The sequence below is a fragment of the Budorcas taxicolor genome, chromosome 10, assembly GCF_023091745.1.
Source record: "Budorcas taxicolor isolate Tak-1 chromosome 10, Takin1.1, whole genome shotgun sequence".
Taxonomy (NCBI): Eukaryota; Metazoa; Chordata; class Mammalia; order Artiodactyla; family Bovidae; genus Budorcas; species Budorcas taxicolor.
The window spans coordinates 57,775,178-57,796,963 of record NC_068919.1 but is presented as its reverse complement, the minus strand read 5'-3'; the positions used below and the strand labels follow the sequence as shown (position 1 = coordinate 57,796,963).

Here is a 21,786-nt window from a genome sequence, read left to right as displayed (position 1 = left end):
TGTGCCAGGCATTGTAAAGTGATATAGAGGATATGAGGAAGTATAAAATATAAGCTTTGCCTTCAAGGAGTTTACAGTATAATGGAGGAGATAACTTATTTATGAAGGCATAATAGCAGTATAAGGCAGAATGTAAAGGGGGAGGTAAAGGGAATAAATATTACAGGATTCCAGAGGTGGTTAAGATCACACTGGGCTTCAGGGCACCTAAAGATTTATTGATGTAATAGGACCTTGAAAGATAGGATTGAGATAGCCAGAAAGGAGGTTAAAAGCAGTTTTAGGCAAAGGGAACATGAAAGAAGGTGCAGAAGTAGGGGTGTTTAAAACCCCCCACTGTTTCAGAAAACAGTGACTTGCCAGCTTGATTGGACAGTTAATAGTGGGAGCAGTGGGGAGGGTATATTGCAGACGTCCTCCTATGGCAGCCACAGGAGTTTGGATTTTATACTGTATAAATATGGAGATATGGAATAGTTTTGGGCAGGAAGCTGATAAGATGAGAAGGACATTTTTAGTAAACTATTTAGTAAACTGAAAGATAATATAAAATGAAATATAAGGGATAGAACCATTGAAAGTAGATAGAAGTACTTTACGTGTACTCTACCCACTAAGTACACCTAAAAACTCTGAACATTATATGTAAAATAAACACATGAGACTCTGAAACATGGATAAATGAAGGTAGACTGATGAGGGACATTGGCATGTAAGGAATGACTCCAAGGTTAGTACCCTGGGTTTTCTTTTTGCCTTGTATACCCCAGACTGGGTTCTGGAGAGCCAGCAGTCTGAAAATGCCAACCGGTGTAGACAAAAATGCCCTGAAAAAAGCCTACACTCTAGCCAGAGGACTCAGGCCAAAAGGGTGGGCTGCAGTCCACGGGGTTGCTAACTTAGAGTTGGACACGACTTCACTTGCACTTTTATGCATTGGAGAAGGAAATGGCAACCCACTCCAGTGTTCTTGCCTGGAGAATCCCAGGAACGGAGGAGCCTGGTGGGCTGCCATCTGTGGGGTCGCACAGAGTCGGACACGACTGAAGCGACTTAGCAGCAGCAGCAGCAGCAGCAAGATGGAAAACTTTTAGACAATAGTTTTTCTATTGCAGTCAAGCACCACATAGAAAAAACTATGGACTACCCAGAGCAGCAAAGGCTGAATGAAGAATCAAGATTTCCATCCTCATCAGGTGTAATGAGGTACCCCAACCCATGGAGCTGGTGCTGAAGACCAAGAGGGCAGCTGCAGTTTGATCCCTGCCGTATGTCAAGGGGGACCCTCCCTGGCATTGCCAGTGGAGATGATGTGGGAAGCCTGGGTTTTACATCATCAAGGAACAGAGAACAATGAGGTACCCCTCCCATCTTTCCTGGGGTGGTGGTAGAGGAAACTTGTCCTCAGTACAGGTCACATCGGGAGCCGTACCGGTTGCCCCTTCCTCTCCCAGACAGGGTACCCTCATCCCCCATCCAGAAGGATCCAGCATCCCCTGCCATTCCAAGTATTAAAGGAGGCAGAATGGAGAAACTGGACTACCATCCTCATTGGCTGGTACCCCCATCTCCTTGCCAGAGTGGTGACAGTAGATAACTTATTTAAAATGTAAGTAAAGTCTAGTCTGAAGGATAATCAGTAGAATTCCTCAAATTTTGTACATAATCCTACCCAAAATATCTATGATAAAGCCACAGTGTGTCACAAATGTTAGAACATTATTAATTTGGTAATTTTTACTTAATGGTATTTTGGTTATGACCTGGGTTGCTCTGGAGGAGTAAGCAAAACTCCACATGGCATTTTTTGCTTTAGAAGTTCTCAGAGGCACTTTTGTTTTAACCACTGCAGTGAGGAGACAGTGGAGTGACTGCTTTTTGTCTTTGGACTTAGACTTTTGTAGAGTTGGAGTATAAACAGTCTTAACCTCTAAATTATTTTAAAATAATTAAAAAACCTATATTTATTTGAGGTCATTTATGTCTAAGTTGACAAATAAGTGTAGTTTTTGAACTATTAATTTTATTCTGTATCTAAACTAGCAGTTCTTTTAGGTTTTGTGTAGGTTGTATAGGTTTCTGTCATATATTCTTTTTTTTAACCTTTAAAAATGTAATTGTACATTTAAAACTAATAATTTTATATATCAGTTATATCTTAGAAAATATAAAAATCATCCTTAGTTCACAGTTTACAAAGATAGGCTGAAGGCTAGGTTTAATGGTATTTTGCCTACTCCTGCCTTAGTTGATTAATTAATTGACCAAGGCTTTCTTTGTTTACTTCATGAAGTCATAAAGTCAACTTTAAAAAAAAATTTTTCTTTGAAAACAAATCTATTAAAAAAAGAATTTTATTTAGTATTTTGGCTATGCTGGGTCTTTATTGCTGTGAGGGCTTTTATCTAGTTGCTGGGAGTGAGGGCTGCTCTTCAGTTGCCGTCGGAGGGCTTATGATTGTGGTGGCTTCCCTTGTTGGGGAGCACAGGCTCTAGGGTGCATGGGCTTCAGTAGTTGGGGCACGTGGGCTCAGTAGTTGCAGTTCCTGGGCTCTGGAGCACAGGCTCAGTAGTTGTGGTGCAGGGGCTTAGTTGTTCTGCAGCATGTAGTCTTCCTGGGCCAGGGGTTTGGTAGGCAAATTCTTGACCACTGAGCCACTGGGGAGGTCCAAAGTCAACTTTTTTTCATAGCACAGAGTAAAGACTTTACAGCATAATATCTGTAAAGATCTTTTTAGGTTCAGTTGACTTTATAGGTTTTCCTTTAATTAAAGTTGATTCACTTCTTAAAGAGATGTTTATTTCTTAAAAATGCTTATTTCTGATCTCTCCTCTTATTTATAAAGTATTTATTTTAGTAAAACTTTTTACCCAAAATGTTTATGTGTATCAGTTGTTAGGCAACTTAGAAGTGTAAAAACATAGCTAGTTGAATATTCAGGCTCTATTTTATATCTTGTACACGAATAAATGTTTGATTGTTGTGTTTTAAACTTTTGGAAAAAGAGCAGAAGTGATTCAAAGATATGATATGCTTCAACAGTGTGTGTTAGTTGCTCAGTTGTGTCTGACTCTTTGTGACCCAGTGGACTGTAGCCTGCCAGGCTCCTCTGTCCATGGGATGAATTCTCCAGGGCAAGAATACTGGAGTTGGTTGCCATTCCCTTCTCAAGGGGATCCTCCTGAGCCATGGATTGAACTGGGGTCTCCTGCATTGCAGGCAGATTCTTTACCATCTAAGCAACCAGGGAAGCCCTCAACTGTGTAGTTGAACTGTTTTTTAAGTCTGCTTATTTTGTTTAATGGTGCCTAAATGATTCTTCTTTACCATGACCAAGCTCCAGCTCTTTGACTCTTGATCTGTAAGAGAGTTTGAAAAATATTTTAGTGTCCATTTTGATCATCTGTTATAGTTATCAGATCTTTCATGAGACTAGAAAATCAAATTTGAGCACTATCAAGATGTTCAGTAGATTTTCTGTAACCTTAGAGGTTAATTTTTAAGTTAATTTTTAAAAAGTGACTCGCGTTTTGAGTACAAAATTTTTGAAATAAATGCTATAGGACCCTAAAATGATTATACTGAACTAAACCACATTGAAATAAACTACATACCAGCTTCTGTGTAAAAGTGGTAGAAACTACCTGAGAATAACTTATTTTGAAGCATTCAAGGGGTGTTGGAAGTATCTATTTATGTAGGAATAATGAATATATTATTTATGTGCCCATTAGAATGTGAGTTCCTTGAGGGTAAGGGTTTTTGTCTCTGCTGTATCCATACTAGTAGAACAATGTCTGACTCATAGGAGGTTTCAGAAAATACTTGTTGCGTGGATGAATATATCATTCTTATCTTTTAATATATATAGTTCTCTCTAAATCGTACTGTGGCAATATGATCCTAACAACTGTATAAAGCCTGAAAATAGTAAAATTCTTATCTTTGAAAAATTTCCATAAGATTTTTGACTAAAACTGACCTTCTGATTAGTTTGTTTTGTTAGGAGTTCTACACAGATATATTTTTTATTATGGCTTAATATGATCTTTGAAGTTATATTTTATTTTTCTAGCTATTCTGTTTGAATGTGTACATACAGTCTATTCTATTTATCCTAAATCGGAATTGCTTGAGAAGGCTGCCAAATGCATTGGAAAGTTTGTTCTGTCACCTAAAATAAATCTCAAATATTTAGGTAAGATGATTGGTTCTTTTGATGGAAATTACCAAGAGAGCTTTTTGAAATTTGCTGAATATTTGTTTTAAGTCACTTTATGTTATTTAATCTTTGTTTCTAGGACTGAAGGCTCTTACTTATGTTATCCAACAGGATCCCACTCTGGCTCTTCAACATCAGATGACAATAATTGAATGCTTAGATCATCCTGATCCCATTATTAAAAGAGAGGTAAACTGGTATTTTGAGTAGTGTAGGTGAAATGTTAAAATTTTTAAACATTTTGTTGGTCTTATGGAGAGAGATGAAAATTATGGGCATGTGCACATGTGTGTATTTTAACTTTTGAATGCATTTTATTTTTTCTACTGAAGTTTAAGGGACTTTTCTAAAAAGTACTTGTATCAATAACCACAAGAATGGTTTTAAATTGTGAGTTGGAGAAGTTAGGAAGGTGTAACTAGGTGGTGCTAATGGTAAAGAACCCCCGCTGCCAATGCAGGAGACAGAAGAGACATGAGTTTGATCCTGGGTCAGGAAGATCCCCCAGAGGAGGGCATGGCAGCCCACTCCAGTATTCTTACCTGGAGAATCCCATGGACAGAAGAGTCTGGTGGGCTACAGTCCATAGGGTTGCAAAGAGTTGGACGCAACTGAAGTGACAACACGCATGCATGCACACACCTGTATAGGATTCCTTATTAAGGAATCTTGTTGGTCTAAGGATTGTATCAATAGAAGACCAGAATTCTGTTTCCAGTTCTTCCTATTAGTATAATTTTGACATAATTTATGATAATTAATTTTTTCATTATTTTTCTTAACATCTACTCTATTCCTTATTGAATCTGTAAGAATGTTGATAGAATTAATAAAGATAGGGACTTCCCTGGTGTTTCAGTGGTTGGGACTCCATGCTACTGCTGCAGGGGCACACGTTCAATCTCTGCTCAGGAAGTTAAGATCCTACATGCTGCATGGTGTGGCCAAAAAAATAAAAAGAATTAGTAAAGATATCCCTAAACTGTTTTGAACTTCTTGGAAGGAAAGGTATATAAATCTACTTTTTTCAACTTTTTCCATTTATAAAATTGCTTCAGTATCTGCTTGGGTGTTCTAGATAGATCTGGTAATTCTCATGTAGAGACATGATTCCATGCCTTCATGTAAAATGGTTTATGGGACCTAATTAAGAAGAGTGATTGTTTTATTTCTGATTTTAAAAATAATGAAAATAAAAAGATAAATTCTGGTAAACATCTAAATTATTTAAAAGCAATACATTAAAAGTTTATTGAAAGAACATTATTACATTGAATAACTATAATTTTATAAAAATAAGATTATGAATGTTGAATTCTAAAGGTACTATTTTTGAAATACTGTTTCTGAGAAATTGCCATCTACATATATGCAATCTATATGCATATATATTTTGGATTCATAGTTTTGATCTTCTAAAAAATTGTTACCTGCCTTGAATGAATCCAGAAAGTTTATGGATGATTTCTATGTGTAGACATTGTAGAAAAATGCAAAGATGCCAAGGGACAGTAACAAATAATTATATGACTCTTCTACTTTGAACGGATAGAGAGCATGCATTTTCTTTGTGTGGTTAAGTTGTATGTTAAACAGGGTTGACTTGGGTACAGTTTTCTTAGTTCCGTGCTTAATTATTGGGATTCAATCTAAAAATGAGAGTTAAAGAGAAACAGACAACTTCTAAAATTATCAGGTCTGGTCTGCAGTGAGAAAAGTAGTTTGAATTCTTTGGGGAGGATACTGAGCATCAGTGGTGCCCAAAGAAGGCACTGTAGTACTGTTTCCTCAATTCCACTGTCATTTCTAACCTCCATCAGTAATTATGTGGCAAGAACTTTGGTCCTAGGGTATGGAGTGACCTGTTACTTGGGTCTGGGATTCTCTTTTACCTGATTGTATTACCTTTCTTTCATAACAAGAAAAAAGAAAGCATGAAGGAGTTAATAGAAAAGACCTTCTGCCATGCAGTTGCTAATACCATGCCCCATTCTGTCCTGGAAATGCGAAGTTTCATGGTCTTAGAGTAGGAATTAAATTTGGTGTAGATTATCTTAAAATACATGGCTTACAGAGCCTTCAGGAAGGATGTCTGAAGCACTTTTATAAGTGGAAAGGAAAGCTAGTGATGGGGGATCTGTGTATTTATAGATTTTAAATGGTGTTAAGGATTAACTGGAACAGTTTAAAAAATTCAAAATCTGTTATCCTTTGTACTTGAAATCCTGGGTATAAGGATTGAAAAATTAGGAAGAACCCTAAAGAAATCTGAACAGATTTAACAAGTAGGGTATATAGAAATTCTTTTACAACTAATATTGTTGATCCTGAAATGCTAGTAAAGGATGCTTTCTTATTGTTGCCCTTTGTTTCATACTGATTTCTGGGAACTATGATATTTGTGGAACCTTAATGTAGGGCCTCAGAAAGCCAGGTAAATGAGAGTTTACTCTGGTACTGGTTTTCCTTCATCTTACTTGAGGCAGCAAGAGGTGTATTCCTCAGCACTGAGAAAGCCGTAAAACAGTTCTTCCTTGGTATCTGAGATTCTGAAAGTAGGCCTTGCTGCACTTTGAAGTGCTTGTGCTACCTTATGCATCCATGAGAGACCATTTGCCTTTAGCTGACAGATACACTCAAGTGCACTTTTCTGTTTGGGAAGTATGGAAAAGCATTTTGGAATACTGGATTTTTGTATATGTATGTATGTATGTATACACAAACACACACACATGCATAGTATGCAGGCGTATGTAATGTAGGCTTAGACGCTTACTCCTTGGAAGGAAAGTTATGACCAACCTAGACAGCATATTAAAAAGCAGAGACATTACTTTGCCAACAAAGGTCTGTCTAGTCAAGGCTCTGGTTTTTCCAGTAGTCATGTATGGATGTGAGAGGTGGACTATAAAGAAAGCTGAGCACCGAAGAATTGATGCTTTTGAATTGTGGTGTTGGAGAAGACTCTTGAAAGTCCCTTGGATTGCAAGGAGATCCAGCCAGTCCATCCTAAAGGAGATCAGTCCTGGGTGTTCATTGGAAGGACTGATGTTGAAGCTGAAACTCCAATACTTTGGCCACCTCATGCGAAGAGCTGACTTATTTGAAAAGACCCTGATGCTAGGAAAGATTGAAGGCAGGAGAAGGGGATGACAGAGGATGAGATGGCTGGATGACATCACTGACTCTATGGACATGAGTTTGGGTAACCTTCAGGAGCTGGTGATGGACAGGGAGGCCTGCCTTGCTGCAGTCCATGGGGTTGCAAAGAGTTGGACATGACTGAGTGACTGAACTGAACTGAACTGAAGAAGCTGTTACATTTTTAGAAAATAGATTATAAACCTTTTAACTTTTCGGTGTTTGCATGGCCTGTCAATGTAGAGATGTCAGATCATAAATATCTGTATCAGTCGAAGGGTTTTAGACTTTTGAATTGATTATGATTCCTTTTTTTCAACAATGGTTTTACCTTTCTTAAGTTCTATTCTGGTTAAAATGTTTATTTCTTGAGTGCCTGTTAACTGCCCAGTAAAGCTACATAAAAGTGGAAGAATCAACTATTATAAACCTTTGAAAGTGAAAGTTGCTCAGTCGTGTCCAACTTTTTGTGACCCTATGGACTGTACTGTCCGTGGATTCTCTAGGCCAGAATACTGGAGTGGGCAGCCTTTCTCTTTTTCCAGGGGATCTTTTGAACCCAGGTCTTGGCATTGCAGATGGATTCTGTACCAGCTGAACCACCAGGGAAGCCTAAGAATACTGGAGTGGGTAGCCTATCCCTTTTCCAGGGGATCTTCCCAACCCAGGAATCAAAGCGGGGTATAAGCCTTTATGTTACAGTATTTATTGGCATTATTATGCATAGTTTTATAATACTGCTTTTGTTTTTCTTTCTTAAATAGACTCTGGAACTTCTTTACAGAATTACTAATGCTCAGAATATAACAGTGATTGTCCAGAAAATGCTTGAATATTTACATCAGAGCAAAGAAGAATATATTATCGTCAATTTGGTTGGAAAAATAGCTGAGCTGGCTGAGAAATATCTTTTGGGCCCTGAGTCATAAAACACTTTTTAGTTACACAATGACTTTATCTATTTATTTTTCAAAAAATAAATGTTTTTCCTTTTTTTTAACTGAATTTTTTTATCACCAAAAGCATTTTGTATTGAGGTAGAGCTGATTAACAATGTTGTGATAGTTTCAGGTGAACAGTGAAGGGACTCAGCCATATATATACATGTATCCATTCTCCCTCAAACCCCTGTCCCATCCAGGCTGGCACATAACATTGAGCAGAGTTCCATGTGCTATAAAATAGTTTTTTGTTTGTTATCTATTTTAAATATAGCAGTGTGTTACACAGTGACTTTAAATTGATTGGTATAGACATAGTCACTTGTAGGGGTGAAGTTCAGAGGCCCAGCAATAACTTCCATTCCTGATGTTCAAGCCTTTCTTATTGTTAAAAACAAAAAGTTGTGTAGACTTCCTGGGGGATGACTTTTTTCCTGGTTCTTTTTATTCTACTGGGCCGTATTATCAACAGGAGTATACAGGAATCTCTTTGATTCTTCTTTTATCCCTCCTTGTCTTTGACTTTACTTCCTACTCAGTCCCTGAGTAAAAGTTCTTGTTGTTTGGGGGAGACTGGTGAGGATATCAGTATGCTAAAATTTGCTTATTTGGGAATAAGCATAATTGCTTATACTGGGAATGGTCACAAACTCCACATGTTACTTTTCTTCACATTTGTTTTTAAAAAGTCAGATGAACTTTACAGGCCCCAAGGTTACTCAACATTCTTTTTAAGATGTTTGTTGTTTAAATCTAATATTGAATGAATGAATGAGTAATGTCAGTCAAATTGTCTTGGAATGCTTAAATATAGTTTTGTCCTGGCCAGTGCTATAGCCCTGGCTAGCAGAATGGTAGAATTTTAGAACTGAAGAGGAACAGATTAGAAAAGAGGGTAAACAATTGTTCAGAAAGACATATCACAACACTTAACCTCTCTGAAGTGCATATCATTTTCCATTATGTGTTAGTCCACAGTCAGCTGGAATATTTCTTTCAGTTATTTCACATTTAACTGAGTGCCTGTTATGTCCAAGATACGGTGCTAGATAAAGCAACATGAACTGGTTTACTAAGTTTACTGAATAAGCTTTACTGAACACCTATTTTACACAAAGCTAGAGTATAGAAAAATTTTTTGGCAGAAGTTAAAATTATAAATGCCAAACTGGGATGAATTGAGGGTTATTTTTGTAAAGATTGATTCAGAAAGGGTAATTTTAATAAGTGGCATTTGGAAGTGTACTTGTTCTTAACACTGTGGACACATATGCTCCTGATAATGCATGGTTTATTCAGACAATGAATGCTGTATTTTCAGTGGGAGGAGATGTGATGCATCCTGATATTCCCAATAACTTTTTGAGACTGCTAGCAGAAGGTTAGTAAACTGTTGCATTCTGCAAAGATTTTAAAATTAAATGTTTTTATTACAGAGTCCTTGGAGAATTTAATGGAAATTAAAATGGTATATCAATTCCTTTGTAGGTTTTGATGATGAAACAGAAAATCAACAATTAAGACTTTATGCAGTTCAGTCTTATCTTACTTTACTAGATATGGAAAATGTGTTCTATCCACAGAGATTTCTTCAAGTTATGAGTTGGGTAAGCAAAGTACATTGACTCACAAATGTTTATAATAATTTTTATAAAGACATACTAATAATGTATTTCTTCAGAAATCATTTATTTCAGATCTGTTAACTCCTTCAACTGCCGATTTTCTTTCTCAGTGGCTATGTTCTATCACTTACCTATTTACTTGTGTATTCATTCTCTCTGCCATCTTACTTGAATAGTCTTTTAAATATGGGTATTTATTTAGATGCCTGTCTGTGTACAATGCATTTGTTGTGAATCTATATATGAATATGTGAATACTCATGAAGCTGTGGTATGCTACCTTTCTATTGTTGCATAATCATGTTACCACAAACTTAAAACAACATACATTTTGTTGTCTCACAGTTTCTGTGGGTTAGGAGTTCAGGTATGGCTTAGCTGGGTTTTCTGCTTAAGGCTTTTTAAGGTTCCAATCTAGGTGTCCCTTGGGGCTGCTGTTTCATCTGAAACTTGATTAGTAAAGGATCTGCTTCCAGGCTCACGTGTGGTTGTTGGCAGAAATCAGTTTATTGTAGCTCTAAGGCTGAAGGTTTGATGTTCAGACTGTTGACTGTTGGCTGCCCTTGGCTCTAAGAGTTGTCCTCAATTTCTTGCCATGTGGGCCTCCCAACATGGTGGCTTGCTTCATCAGAGCCTGCAAGGGAGATCATCTTTTTGCAAAGTGAGGTTACAATTTTGTAGAGTATAAATTTACATAATCATATACATCCTGTCACCTTCGTATATTCTTTCCTGTGCATGTGAATGAGGATTTCTCTAGGGGGAGATTTGGAGAAGTGCATCTCTGGGTCATAGGATGTTCACACTTTAATATTTTATGGTTTTGTCAAATGTTAGTATGTTAAATTTTACCCAGACTTTTATTTAAGAATTCTTTTCTCATCTATTAGAAAGGTGAAAAAGTGGCATAATAAATACCCCTGTACTGTTCATCTAGATTCCCAGTGAATGTTTTTAACCACCTTGCTTTATCTACATCTCTCTATATAGCTGGATCTATGTATATACAGTTTGTTTTGTTGAGCCAGTTTAAATTGAGTTGCAGACATCATAACGCTTCCCCTATAAAAGAATTCAATATAAATCTCCCAAGAGTCACATTCTGCTGCTGCTGCTGCTAAGTCGCTTCAGTTGTGTCCGACTCTGTGCGACCCCATAGATGGCCTCCCACCAGGCTCCCCCATCCCTGGGATTCTCCAGGCAAGAACACTGGAGTGGGTTGCCATTTCCTTCTCCAATGCAGAAAAGTGAAAGTGGAGTTGCTCAGTCGTGTCTGACTCTTAGCAACCCCATGGACTGCAGCCTACCAGGCTCCTCTGTCCATGGGATTTTCCAGGCAAGAGTACATATTCATATTAATCCAGTTGTCCAAAATAATGTCTCTTATGACTATTTTTCTATTCCTCCTTACCCCATATCCAGTCAAGGTTCACAAATTGCATTTAGTTTTTCTTTTAGCCTCTTTATTTTACAGTGATCCTCAGTTTTTTTTTTTTTTTTTTTCATGACATTGTTATTTTTTTGGATGAATACTGTTGACTTGTAAAAAGTCCAGCATTCTGAATTGGTCTATATCTGGTTCAGGTAAACATTTTAGCAAAAATACAACATTGCCAATATGTACTTCCCACTACATCGTATCAGGATGTATCAGTTCCTCCAATTATTGGTGCTTGTTAATTTCTTTGGTTAAGATAGCAATCTTCGTATTCTCTCCATTGTAAAGGTGCAATTTCTTATTACTAATTTAGAACTAATCTGTGAGGTGATTCTGTGAGACTGTGTGAACATCTGTTCTTCAGCTGTCTTTCATCAGTGGTTTTAGCATTGATAATCTTTTCCTAAATTGATTGCTGTATTTGGTAGCCATTTGTATATGTTCATATATTTAGAGTGTTTCTTTTTCTACAGCATACAAATCCTGTACGTGTTTTGTTAGGTTTATACTTAGATACAGATGGTCCCTGATTTAAGATAGTTCAGGTTAGGGTTAGGGTTAGGGTTTGGGTTCTGGCGATGCGAAAGTGATACAAATTTAGGAGAAACTTCAAATTCTTTTTTTTAATTGAAGTATAGTTGATTTACAGTATTAATATTAGTTTCAAGTGTACAGCATATTCTTTTTTTTTGCAAATTATATTCCATTAAGGTTATTATAAGATTATGGGTCTAATTTCCTGTACTGTTCAGTACATCCTTGTTGCTTATCTATTTTATACATAGCAGTTTGTATCTCTGAATCTCTTATGCCTAACTTGCTCCTCCCCCCTTCCCTCGTTCCACTGGTAACCACTGTTTTTTTTTTTTTTTTTTATTGACTAGAGTTGATTTATAGTGTGTGTTAATTTCTAGCATACAGCAAGGTGATTCAGTTATACATATACATACATATTCTTTTCCATTATGATTTATTATAAGATTTTGAATATAGTTCCCAGTGCTATACAGTAGGACATTGTTATTTATCTATTTTATATATAGTAGTTTGTATAGGCTAATCCCAAATACCTAATTTATATCTCCCCTATCCCTTTCCCTCTTTGATAACCATAAGTTTGTTTTCTCTGAGTCTGTTTCTTAGATAAATTGGTTTTTGTCACATTTTAGATTCCACGTAGAAGTGATATCATATGGTATTTGTCTTTTTCTTTCTCACTTGGTTCACCTAGTATGATAATTTCTAGTTCCATCCATGTTGCTTCAAATAGCATTATTTTATTCTTTTTTATGGCTGAGTAGTATTCCAGTGTGTGTGTGTGTGTGTGTGTGTGTGTGTGTGTGTGTGTGTGTGTGTGTGTATGTGTGTATACACACATACACACACACCATATCTTCTTTATCCTTTCAGTATGTTGATGGACATTTAGGTGGCTTCCATATCTTGACTATTGTAAATAGTGCTGCACTGAACATTGGGATGCATGTATCTTTTCGAATTATGGTTTCCTCTGGATATATATGCCCAGGAGTTAAGTTGCTAGATTATATTGGCAGCTCTTTTGTATTTTTTAAAGAAACATCCATACTGTTTTCTATAGTGGCTTCACCAATTTAAATTCCCACCAATCATGTAGAAGGGTTCCCTTGTGTCCACATTCTCTCCAGCATTTGTTTTTTGTAGACTTTTTGAGAATAGTCATTCTCACAGGTATGAGGTAATATCTCACTGAGGTTTTTGATTTGCTTTTCTCTAATGATTAGTGATGTTGAGTATCTTTTCTTGTGCCTGTTAGCCAGCTTTATGTCTTCTTTGGAAAAATGTCTATTCAGGTCTTCTGCTCATTTTTTCACTGAGTTGTCTTGTTGATACTGAGTTGTATGGATTGTTTGTATATTTTGGAAATTAAGTCCTTGTTGGTTTCATTGTTTGCAAATACTTTCTCCCATTCTGTAGGTTGTCTTTTCATTTTGTTGATGGTTTCCCTTAGTGTGAAAAAGCTTTTAAGTTTAATTAGGTCCCATTTGTTTATTTTTGCCTTAGTAGACAGATCCAAGAAAATGTTGTTACAATTTATGTTAAAGAATGTTCTTTTCTAGGAGTTGTATGATTCAGGTCTTAAAATTAGATCATTAATCCATTTTGAGTTTATTTTTGTATGTGATGTGAGGAAATGTTATAGTCTTACTGTTTTACATGCAGCAGTCTAGTTTTCCCAGCACCACTTATTGAAGAGACTGTTCCTTTCTCTATCTTAGTCTTGCCTCCTTTTTCGTAGATTAGTGGTTTATTTCTGTATTTTGATGTTATACTCTACAGTGTTGCTAAATTCACTTATTAATCTAGAATTTTTTTTTTTGTAGATTTCTTGAGACTATGTTAAGAATTTTTGCATTTCTGTTTATGGGGGATGTTCTTTTTTTTTTCCTTTTTTTTGTTTTGTTTTTTTTCCCTACTCTATTTGGTTTTAGTATCAAGGTCATACTGGCTTCATAGACTGTTAGGGAGTGTTCTTTCCTCTTTTATTTAATGGAAAGATAGGGTGTTGTTTTGTCTTTTAAGTGTCTTGAAAATTTCCTGTTGTCCTTCCTGTTACTGATTTTAGTTTGTTGTCAGAGAAAATACTCTTAAGATTTCAGTTCTTTTAAGTCTCTTGAGGTTTATTTTATGGCCTAAGATATAGTCTGTCTTGTTAAATGTTCTATGGGTGCTCGAAAAGTATTCTGCTTATAGTTGGGTGGTGTGTTCTACAGATGTTGATTAAATTCTTTTGGTGATGGTATTGAGACCTGAATAAGTTAGATGTAGAAAAGAGACTGTGTAACATAGATCTTTGTTCCTCAAAGTCTCTGTGTGGATCATCTGTATCAGAATCAGATGGTATTTGTTCAGAATGTGTATTGTAGATCCCCACCACGGACATACTAAATCAGATTATCTGGGAGTAGAGTCAGAAATCTGTATTTTTGTGAAACATTTCAGGTGGCTCTTACGCATGCTAGTGTGTGGTAACCACTTACTAAATGGTTATTGGAAAATAGTAACAGAATGTGAAAGTGCTTGTAAAAACCAGCATCCAAACTGGAAGTTCAGAAGAAAGCTAACTTGTAAAGATATGATGCTTTATATATTGTTAATAATAAAAATGTGAAAGTCCTTTTTGTATTCACTTCCAGTTCATGTTGTTGTTGTTCAGTTGCTTAGTCATATCTGACTCTTTGTGACCCTATGGACTGTAGCTTGCCAGGCTCCTCTGTCCATGGAATATTCCATGCAAGAATACTGGAGTGGGTTGCCATTTCCTCCTCCCCAATTCATGGTGTAATTTTGACCTAAAATATGCAATTTTATTTTTAATAATTTTTGTACTGTGAGAATATGCTTGCTGCTGCTGCTAAGTCACTTCAGTCGTGTCCGACTCTATGCGACCCCACAGACGGCAGCCCATCAGGCTTCCCCATCCCTGGGATTCTCCAGGCAAGAATACTGGAGTGGGTTGCCGCTTCCTTCTCCAGTGCATGAAAGGAAAAAGTGAAAGTGAAGTCGCTCAGTCGTGTCTGACTCTTAGCGACCTCATGGACTGCAGCCTACCAGGCTCCTCAGTCCATGGATTTTCCAGGTAAGAGTACTGGAGTGGGGTGCCATTGCCTTCTCCAGAGAATATACTTAGTATAGATTAAATTTACTCTGCAGACACTTTGTTTAGATTTCTGAGTATAATTGCTATCTAACTTGATGTTTGCATATATTCATTACTTTGTTTTACTTACAGGTGTTAGGGGAGTATTCCTATCTCTTAAATAAGGAAACACCAGAGGAAGTTATAACCAAGCTCTACAAGTTACTTATGAATGACTCCATTTCTTCAGAAACAAAAGCCTGGATAATAGCTGCTGTGACCAAGTTGACACCCCAAGCACACTCTTCTAATATAGTTGAAAGATTAATCCAGGAATTTACCACATCTTTGAATACTTGCTTGAGACAGCATGCATTTGAATTAAAACACTTGCATGAGAATGTAAAATTGATGAAGAGCTTACTTCCACTTGATAAGAGTTGTGAAGACATGGTGGTAAGACATCTGCATTCTGTCTTTTTAAGGGTGGCATTGTGTTTAAAAAGAATAATTCTTGCATTTGAGATATATCGATAACGTACCAAAATGTAATTTCTGTAGCACTTAAGATGAAGGTTGGCATTTTTCTCATGTTAGTGTGAGAGAGCATTTGAGAGCTTCTATTCAGTTGTTGTTGTTCAGTCACTAAGTTGTGTCTGACTCTGCGACCCCATGAACTGCAGCACTCCAGGCTTCCTTGTCCTTCATTATCACCCTGAATTTGCTCAAACTCATGTCTATTGAGTGAGTGATGCCATCCAACCATCTCATCCTCTGTTGCCCCCTTCTCCTCTAGTTCAGTAGTGATCCTAAATAGTAAGGAAGACTAATCTGTTCTGGAGAACTGCTGTGGAAGGAGTTTATATTCTGTGACAATCTCTTTTAACATGTAATAATTTGAGAAATTAAAAATTTTATCTCCTTCGAACTTCTCTAATATATCATTTTATTATTACTCTCTTTGAGAATGTAAGAAAAGTTTTTCTCCATTTTATTTTATGGATCTACCATCTAAATCTTTACTACTTTGGAAACTGATCATTCACCTTTCCTTCTCCTACCTGCTTTCAGCACCTGCCCCTTTTAGGCAAAGCACTTAGTTACATTTCACTTCAAGTTTTCCCTCAGATTGGTGTAAATCTGAAAACTTCGAGGAGAAAGTCAGATTTTTCAGATTTTTATGTTAGATGTCATATTCTAGAGGAGAGGATGGGCATTCCCACTAATTACGCTTCAGATGGAGATGCAGGTTTGATCTCTGGCGAGGGAGATCCCCTGGAGGAGGAAATGTCATTCCCGTATTCTTACCTGAAGAATCCCATGGACAGAGGAACCTGGCTATAGTGATAGGGTTGCAAAGAGTCGGGCATGACTGAAGTGACTAAGCACATTCATGGCTTGTATTCATTTTGAACCTTTGTTCATTAATTTTTTTCATTAGCTCCTCATGGGCAGAGGCCTTGGTTTAACATTCCTGAGACTGTATGAATACATACGCTATTAAGCTAGTTCGTAACTCTACTTCTCTATCAGTGAAAGAGAAGGATGATGACATAGCTTCATCTATTTAAGAATCTTATCTAAACAAAACTTTTCCAAATTCAGAGTGTGAGATGCCAGTTAAATTTTTGAGAATTACCTGCATTTCTAAATTATCTGAGCTGATTGTATATACTTAGCTAAATCAGGAGAAGCAGATTTGTGGTTTCTGAGGTTGTTATTGCTGTATCCTCTTGTGTATCTTGTTTTCCTTTCTCACTTAATTTTCTCTTTTTCTCCTTTTCTTCTTATTCTTTTTTCATCTCTTTATTTCTTTTCATTTAACCTGTCTATTCTTGTACTTTGTTGAAATTAAGTTAATTTTCCACAGATTTGTGAAGAAACATTTCTAGGTAGAAAGGAATCAGTTCAGTTCAGTTTAGTTGTTCAGTTGTGTCTGACGCTTTGCGACCCCATGAACTGCAGACGCCAGGCCTCCCTGTCCATCACCAACTCCTGGAGTCTACCCAAACCCATGTCCATTGAGTCGATGATGCCACCCAACCATCTCGTCCTCTGTTGTCCGTTTCTCCTCCTGCCCTCAATCTTTCCCAGCATCAGGGTCTTTTCCAGTGAGTCAGCTCTTCACATCAGGTGGCCAGAGTATTGGAGTTTCAGCTTCAACATCAGTCCTTCCAATGAACACCCAGGACTGATCTCCTTTAGGATGGACTGGTTGGATCTCCTTGCAATCCAAGGGACTTTCAAGAGTCTTCTCCAACACCACAGTTCAAAAGCATCAATTCTTCAGCGCTCAGCTTTCTTTATAGTCCAACTCACATCTATACATGACCACTGGAAAAACCGTAGCCTTGACTAGACAGACCTTTGTTGGCAAAGTAATGTCTCTGCTTTTTAATATGCTGTCTAGGTTGGTCGTAACTTTCCTTCCAAGGAGTAAGCATCTTTTAATTTCATGGCTGCAGTTACCATCTGCAGTGATTTTTAAGCCCAGAAAAATAAAGTCAGCCATTGTTTCTACTGTTTCCCCATCTATTTGCCATAAAGTGATGAGACTGGATGCCATGATCTTAGTTTTCTAAATGTTGAGTTTTAAACCAACTTTTTCACTCTCCTCTTTCACTTTCATCAAGAGACTCTTTATTTCTTCTTCACTTTCTGCCATAAGGGTGGTGTCATCTGCATATCTGAGGTTATTGATATTTTTCCCGGCAGTCTTGATTCCAGCTTGTGCTTCTTCCAGCCCAGCGTTTCTCATGATGTACTCTGCATATAAGTTAAATAAGCAGGGTGACAATATACAGCCTTGATGTACTCCTTTTCCTATTTGGAACCAGTCTGTTGTTCCATGTCCAGTTCTGTTGCTATTGAACTGTTGCTGTTGAAAGGAATAAGATAGTGAAATCAGTGTGGGAGGCTGGATAACAGCCCTCCCCAAGATATTCACATCTCAATCCCTGGAGCCTGTGCATATGTGTGTGTGTGCTAAGTCACTTCAGTTGTGTCTGACTCTGCAACGCCATGGACTGTAGCCCACCAGGCTCCTCTGTCCATGGAATTCTCCAGGCAAGAATTCTGGAGTGGGTTGTCATGCCCTCCTCCAGGGCATCTTCCTGACCCAGGGATCAAACCCGTGTCCCTTACAACTCCATTCTCAGATGGGTTCTTTACCACTAGTGCCACCTGAGAAGCCCAGAGCCTGTGCATATGTTACTTTATGTGCTAAAAGGGACTTTGTAGGTTTGATTAAGAATTTTGTAATGGGGAGATTAACGTGGATTATCTGAGTAGGCATGATATAATCATGAAGTGTCTTTATAAAAGTGAGGCAAGAGGTCAGAGAGGAGAAGGCAAAGTAACAATAGAAGCAGAGATTGGGGTGATATACCCATAAGCCGAGGAATGCCTCTATAAAGAGACAAGGAACCTGTTCTCTCCTGGAGCCTCCAGAAGGAACTAGGCTTTGCCACCACCTTGTTTTTAGCCCCTAGCAGGAGGAAACTAATGAAGACAGTATAGCGCATAGTGTATATGTCTTCTCCTCTAGTAAGTTACAAGTCTCATGAGGGCAGGTCTTGCGTCTTCCCTTTTCTGAATAATTAGCATCCAACAAGATTCTTTAATATATTGGACGCTCAAAAATGTATTCTGCAGTGCAGTGAATTAATAATAAGTACAAATGACTTATATTGTTAGATTCTTAGAGCTGAGGGATTTGATGTTTTAAAAAGCTAGAGAGTTGAGTAGCAATTTAGAATTGAAGTTCTGTTTTTCACTTAAAAATTATTTTTAGGAAATATGGGCTAAAATTACTTATATGATTGTGCAGTCTACTATGTAGGCTCGGTGTTTTAATTCCTAATTTTTGCTTTACTTAGGTAGATGCTTCCTTATCTTTTCTGGATGGTTTTGTGGCTGAAGAACTAACACAGGGGGCAGCGCCTTACAAACCTCACCACCAACGGCAGGAGGAAAAGCTTTCTCAGGAAAAAGGTAATTTTTCATGAGTTTATAATAAGTTACATTGTAGGGACATCACTTTTTCATGCAGTTGATATCATAGTCATGTAAGTATATAACTGAGAAGATTTATTATCCCGCTTTAAATCTGCTTGTGACTTGTTCACCCTGGCCTTATTTGGGGTAAACAGAAAAAAAAAAGAGGGGTTCCAAAAGTCATAGGTTTCATGTACATAAGTGCCTCAGATCATCCTATAATTTTAAGAACTTGAAGGTAGAATTATCATTTTGGTCACTGTACTAAAGGGCTGACAGATGTTCCTGTGAGCATACCTGCAGAAAAGCTTCAGAATAAAAATGGTTACTGGTTACTATGGACTAGTGAGTTTCATTTTCATTCTGAACAATCTTGTATATCTAATCAGTGAGTTTAGTAATAGCTAAGAAAGGAAATAATAACTTTATATTTTAAAAAAGTAGGATATCAGGGAAAGACTTCTCTCATGATTTTAGTCAAGAGGAGATTATAGAAATATTTGATGGTGGATGGGATATGAATAAAGGGAGACCATTGACATATATATAGGAATTCAGAATGTTAATACTAAAAAGTTTAATGCTAAAAGGTCCTTTTTTGTTCTGCTGCTGCTGCTGCTAAGTTACTTCAGTTGTGTCCGACTCTGTGCAACCCCATAGATGGCAGCCCACCAGCCTCCCCTGTCCCTGGGATTTTCCAGGCAAGAACACTGGAGTGGGTTGCCCTTTCCTTCTCCAATGCGTGAAAGTGAAAAGTGAAAGTGAAGTTGCTCAGCCGTGTCCGACTTAGCAAACCCATGGACTGCAGCCTACCAGGCGCCTCCATCCATGGGATTTTCCAGGCAAGAGTAGGGGTGGAGTGGGGTGCCATTGCCTTCTATTCATTCTTTAATGATTTTTTTGAGTACTTATTAATTCAAGCTCTGTGCTAGGCATATAAGTTCAAGTAAATGGATGATCCTACGATAAAACCAAAAAGTATAAACATCTATATAATCGACTTGATGGTATTTTTTTGCAGAAGTAGAAGTATTTTCTCATTTAAGGTTTCAGTTCAGTTCAGTTGCTCAGTCGTGTCCGACTCTTTGTGACCCCATGAACCGCAGCACGCCAGGCCTCCCTATCCATCACCAACTCCTGGAGTCTACCCAAACCCATGTCCATTGAGTTGGTGATGCCATCCAACCATCTCGTCCTCTGTCGTCCCCTTCTCTTCCTGCCCCCAATCCCTCCCAGCATCAGAGTGTTTTCCAATGAGTCAGCTCTTTGCATCAGGTGGCCAAGGTATTGGAATTTCAGCTTCAACATCAGTCCTTCCAATGAACACCCAGGACTGATCTCCTTTAGGATGGACTGGTTGGATCTCCTTGCAGTCCAGGGGTCTCTCAAGAGTCTTCTCCAACACCACAGTTCAAAAGCATCAATTCTTCAGTGCTCAGCTCTCTTTATAGTTTAATACATTATTTTGTACAGTGATACCTAATGGTGTAGAAAGTTCAATTTTCCGTCAAAGGATAATCAGTTTCCTTCTTATTTAACCCTCATATATTGATAGAATATATAGAGGGGGAAGTAAAAATTTTAAATTATAATTACCCAACCTCTGACCCTAGTGCGTGTCTTATGACATCCAAGGTACAGAGTGAAAAATGCAGAGTTCCAGGGTGGGAGACATGGTCCAGTTGCCATATTTCCTTATTTTCAAATGTTTGGGGGTTATAAGTTGCTCTTTTTTTTTTTTGGCTGTGCCTTATGGCATAGGGGATCATAGTTCCCCATCAGGGATTGAATTTGTGCTCCCTGCAGCAGAAGCGCACAGCCCTAGCCACTGGACCACCAGGAATTCCCCATCAGTTGCTGTTATTACTGCAATTCAAGGCTAGAATAGGGAAGGGGAGGTAGGACAAGGGGCCTAATTTCTGGCACTCCCTGACTTCTTTCTTAAAATAAGTTAAGTGGCTGAGACAAATATAATAGCCCTGAAACTCCTCAAGCTAGTATATTAATTTGCCAAGTAACACTTTTAATCATAGATTCATTGTTATAAATGGAGTTAAACTGTCAAATTAGGCTCTTCCTCTCTCCTTCCAAATCTATTTCTTACAAGTTCCCTAAGGTAGAATTGAAATTTCATGAGCCTAGACTGTCTTTTCCACCATGGAAAGGGAATCAGTTACAAGACAGGACATAGTAAGTGCTTTAGGAAGTACTTGAAGGTAAGTTATAAAATCATGCATCTTAATGATTTGATGGCAATGACAGGAAGTAAAAAGCTGGTGAAAAATAGGTATTTTCAGCCTAAAAAGTTGTTAATTCTGGAATCTTTGAAGTGTCAGTTGGTTCTGATACTGATCTTGTTTGAAATTTTTATAAATAATTTATAGTTAAATGTCACTTTTATGAGGGATACAGTACTTCACTCTCTGGGGTAGAAAAATGCCAAGCATGTTAACAACAAATTTCAGGAAAATATTGTAAGATACTAAGAATTGGCAAAAATAGGTGGGATAGTGAGGAACAAACTTACTACCAGTTTATACCCAAGAGAAACATTGAAGAATCAGTGTGGATTATTCTGTTAAAAAAAAAAGATAATGGCATCCAGTCCTATCACTTCATAGCAAATAGATGGGAAAAAAAGTGGAAGCAGTGATTTTATTTTCTTGAACTCCAAAATCACTGTGGACAGTGACTGCAGCCATGAAATTAAAAGACATTTGCTCCTTGGAAGGAAAGCTATGATAAACCTAGATGACATATTAAAAAGCAGAGATATCACTTTGCCAACAAAGGTCCATGTAGTC

General features: G+C 37.5%; 1 protein-coding gene across 1 annotated transcript in view; it reads left to right on the top strand.

The window, feature by feature from the left end:
* The window catches only part of AP4E1 (adaptor related protein complex 4 subunit epsilon 1), a 67,023-nt gene that overhangs the window by 25,626 nt on the left and 19,611 nt on the right, over positions 1 to 21,786 (top strand). The window contains exons 9-15 of the mRNA XM_052646983.1: positions 4,076 to 4,198; positions 4,302 to 4,411; positions 8,128 to 8,267; positions 9,573 to 9,685; positions 9,793 to 9,911; positions 15,140 to 15,442; positions 18,865 to 18,979. Coding sequence (XP_052502943.1) covers positions 4,076 to 4,198; positions 4,302 to 4,411; positions 8,128 to 8,267; positions 9,573 to 9,685; positions 9,793 to 9,911; positions 15,140 to 15,442; positions 18,865 to 18,979 — 1,023 coding nt within the window. The remainder of the gene's footprint in view (positions 1 to 4,075; positions 4,199 to 4,301; positions 4,412 to 8,127; positions 8,268 to 9,572; positions 9,686 to 9,792; positions 9,912 to 15,139; positions 15,443 to 18,864; positions 18,980 to 21,786) is intronic.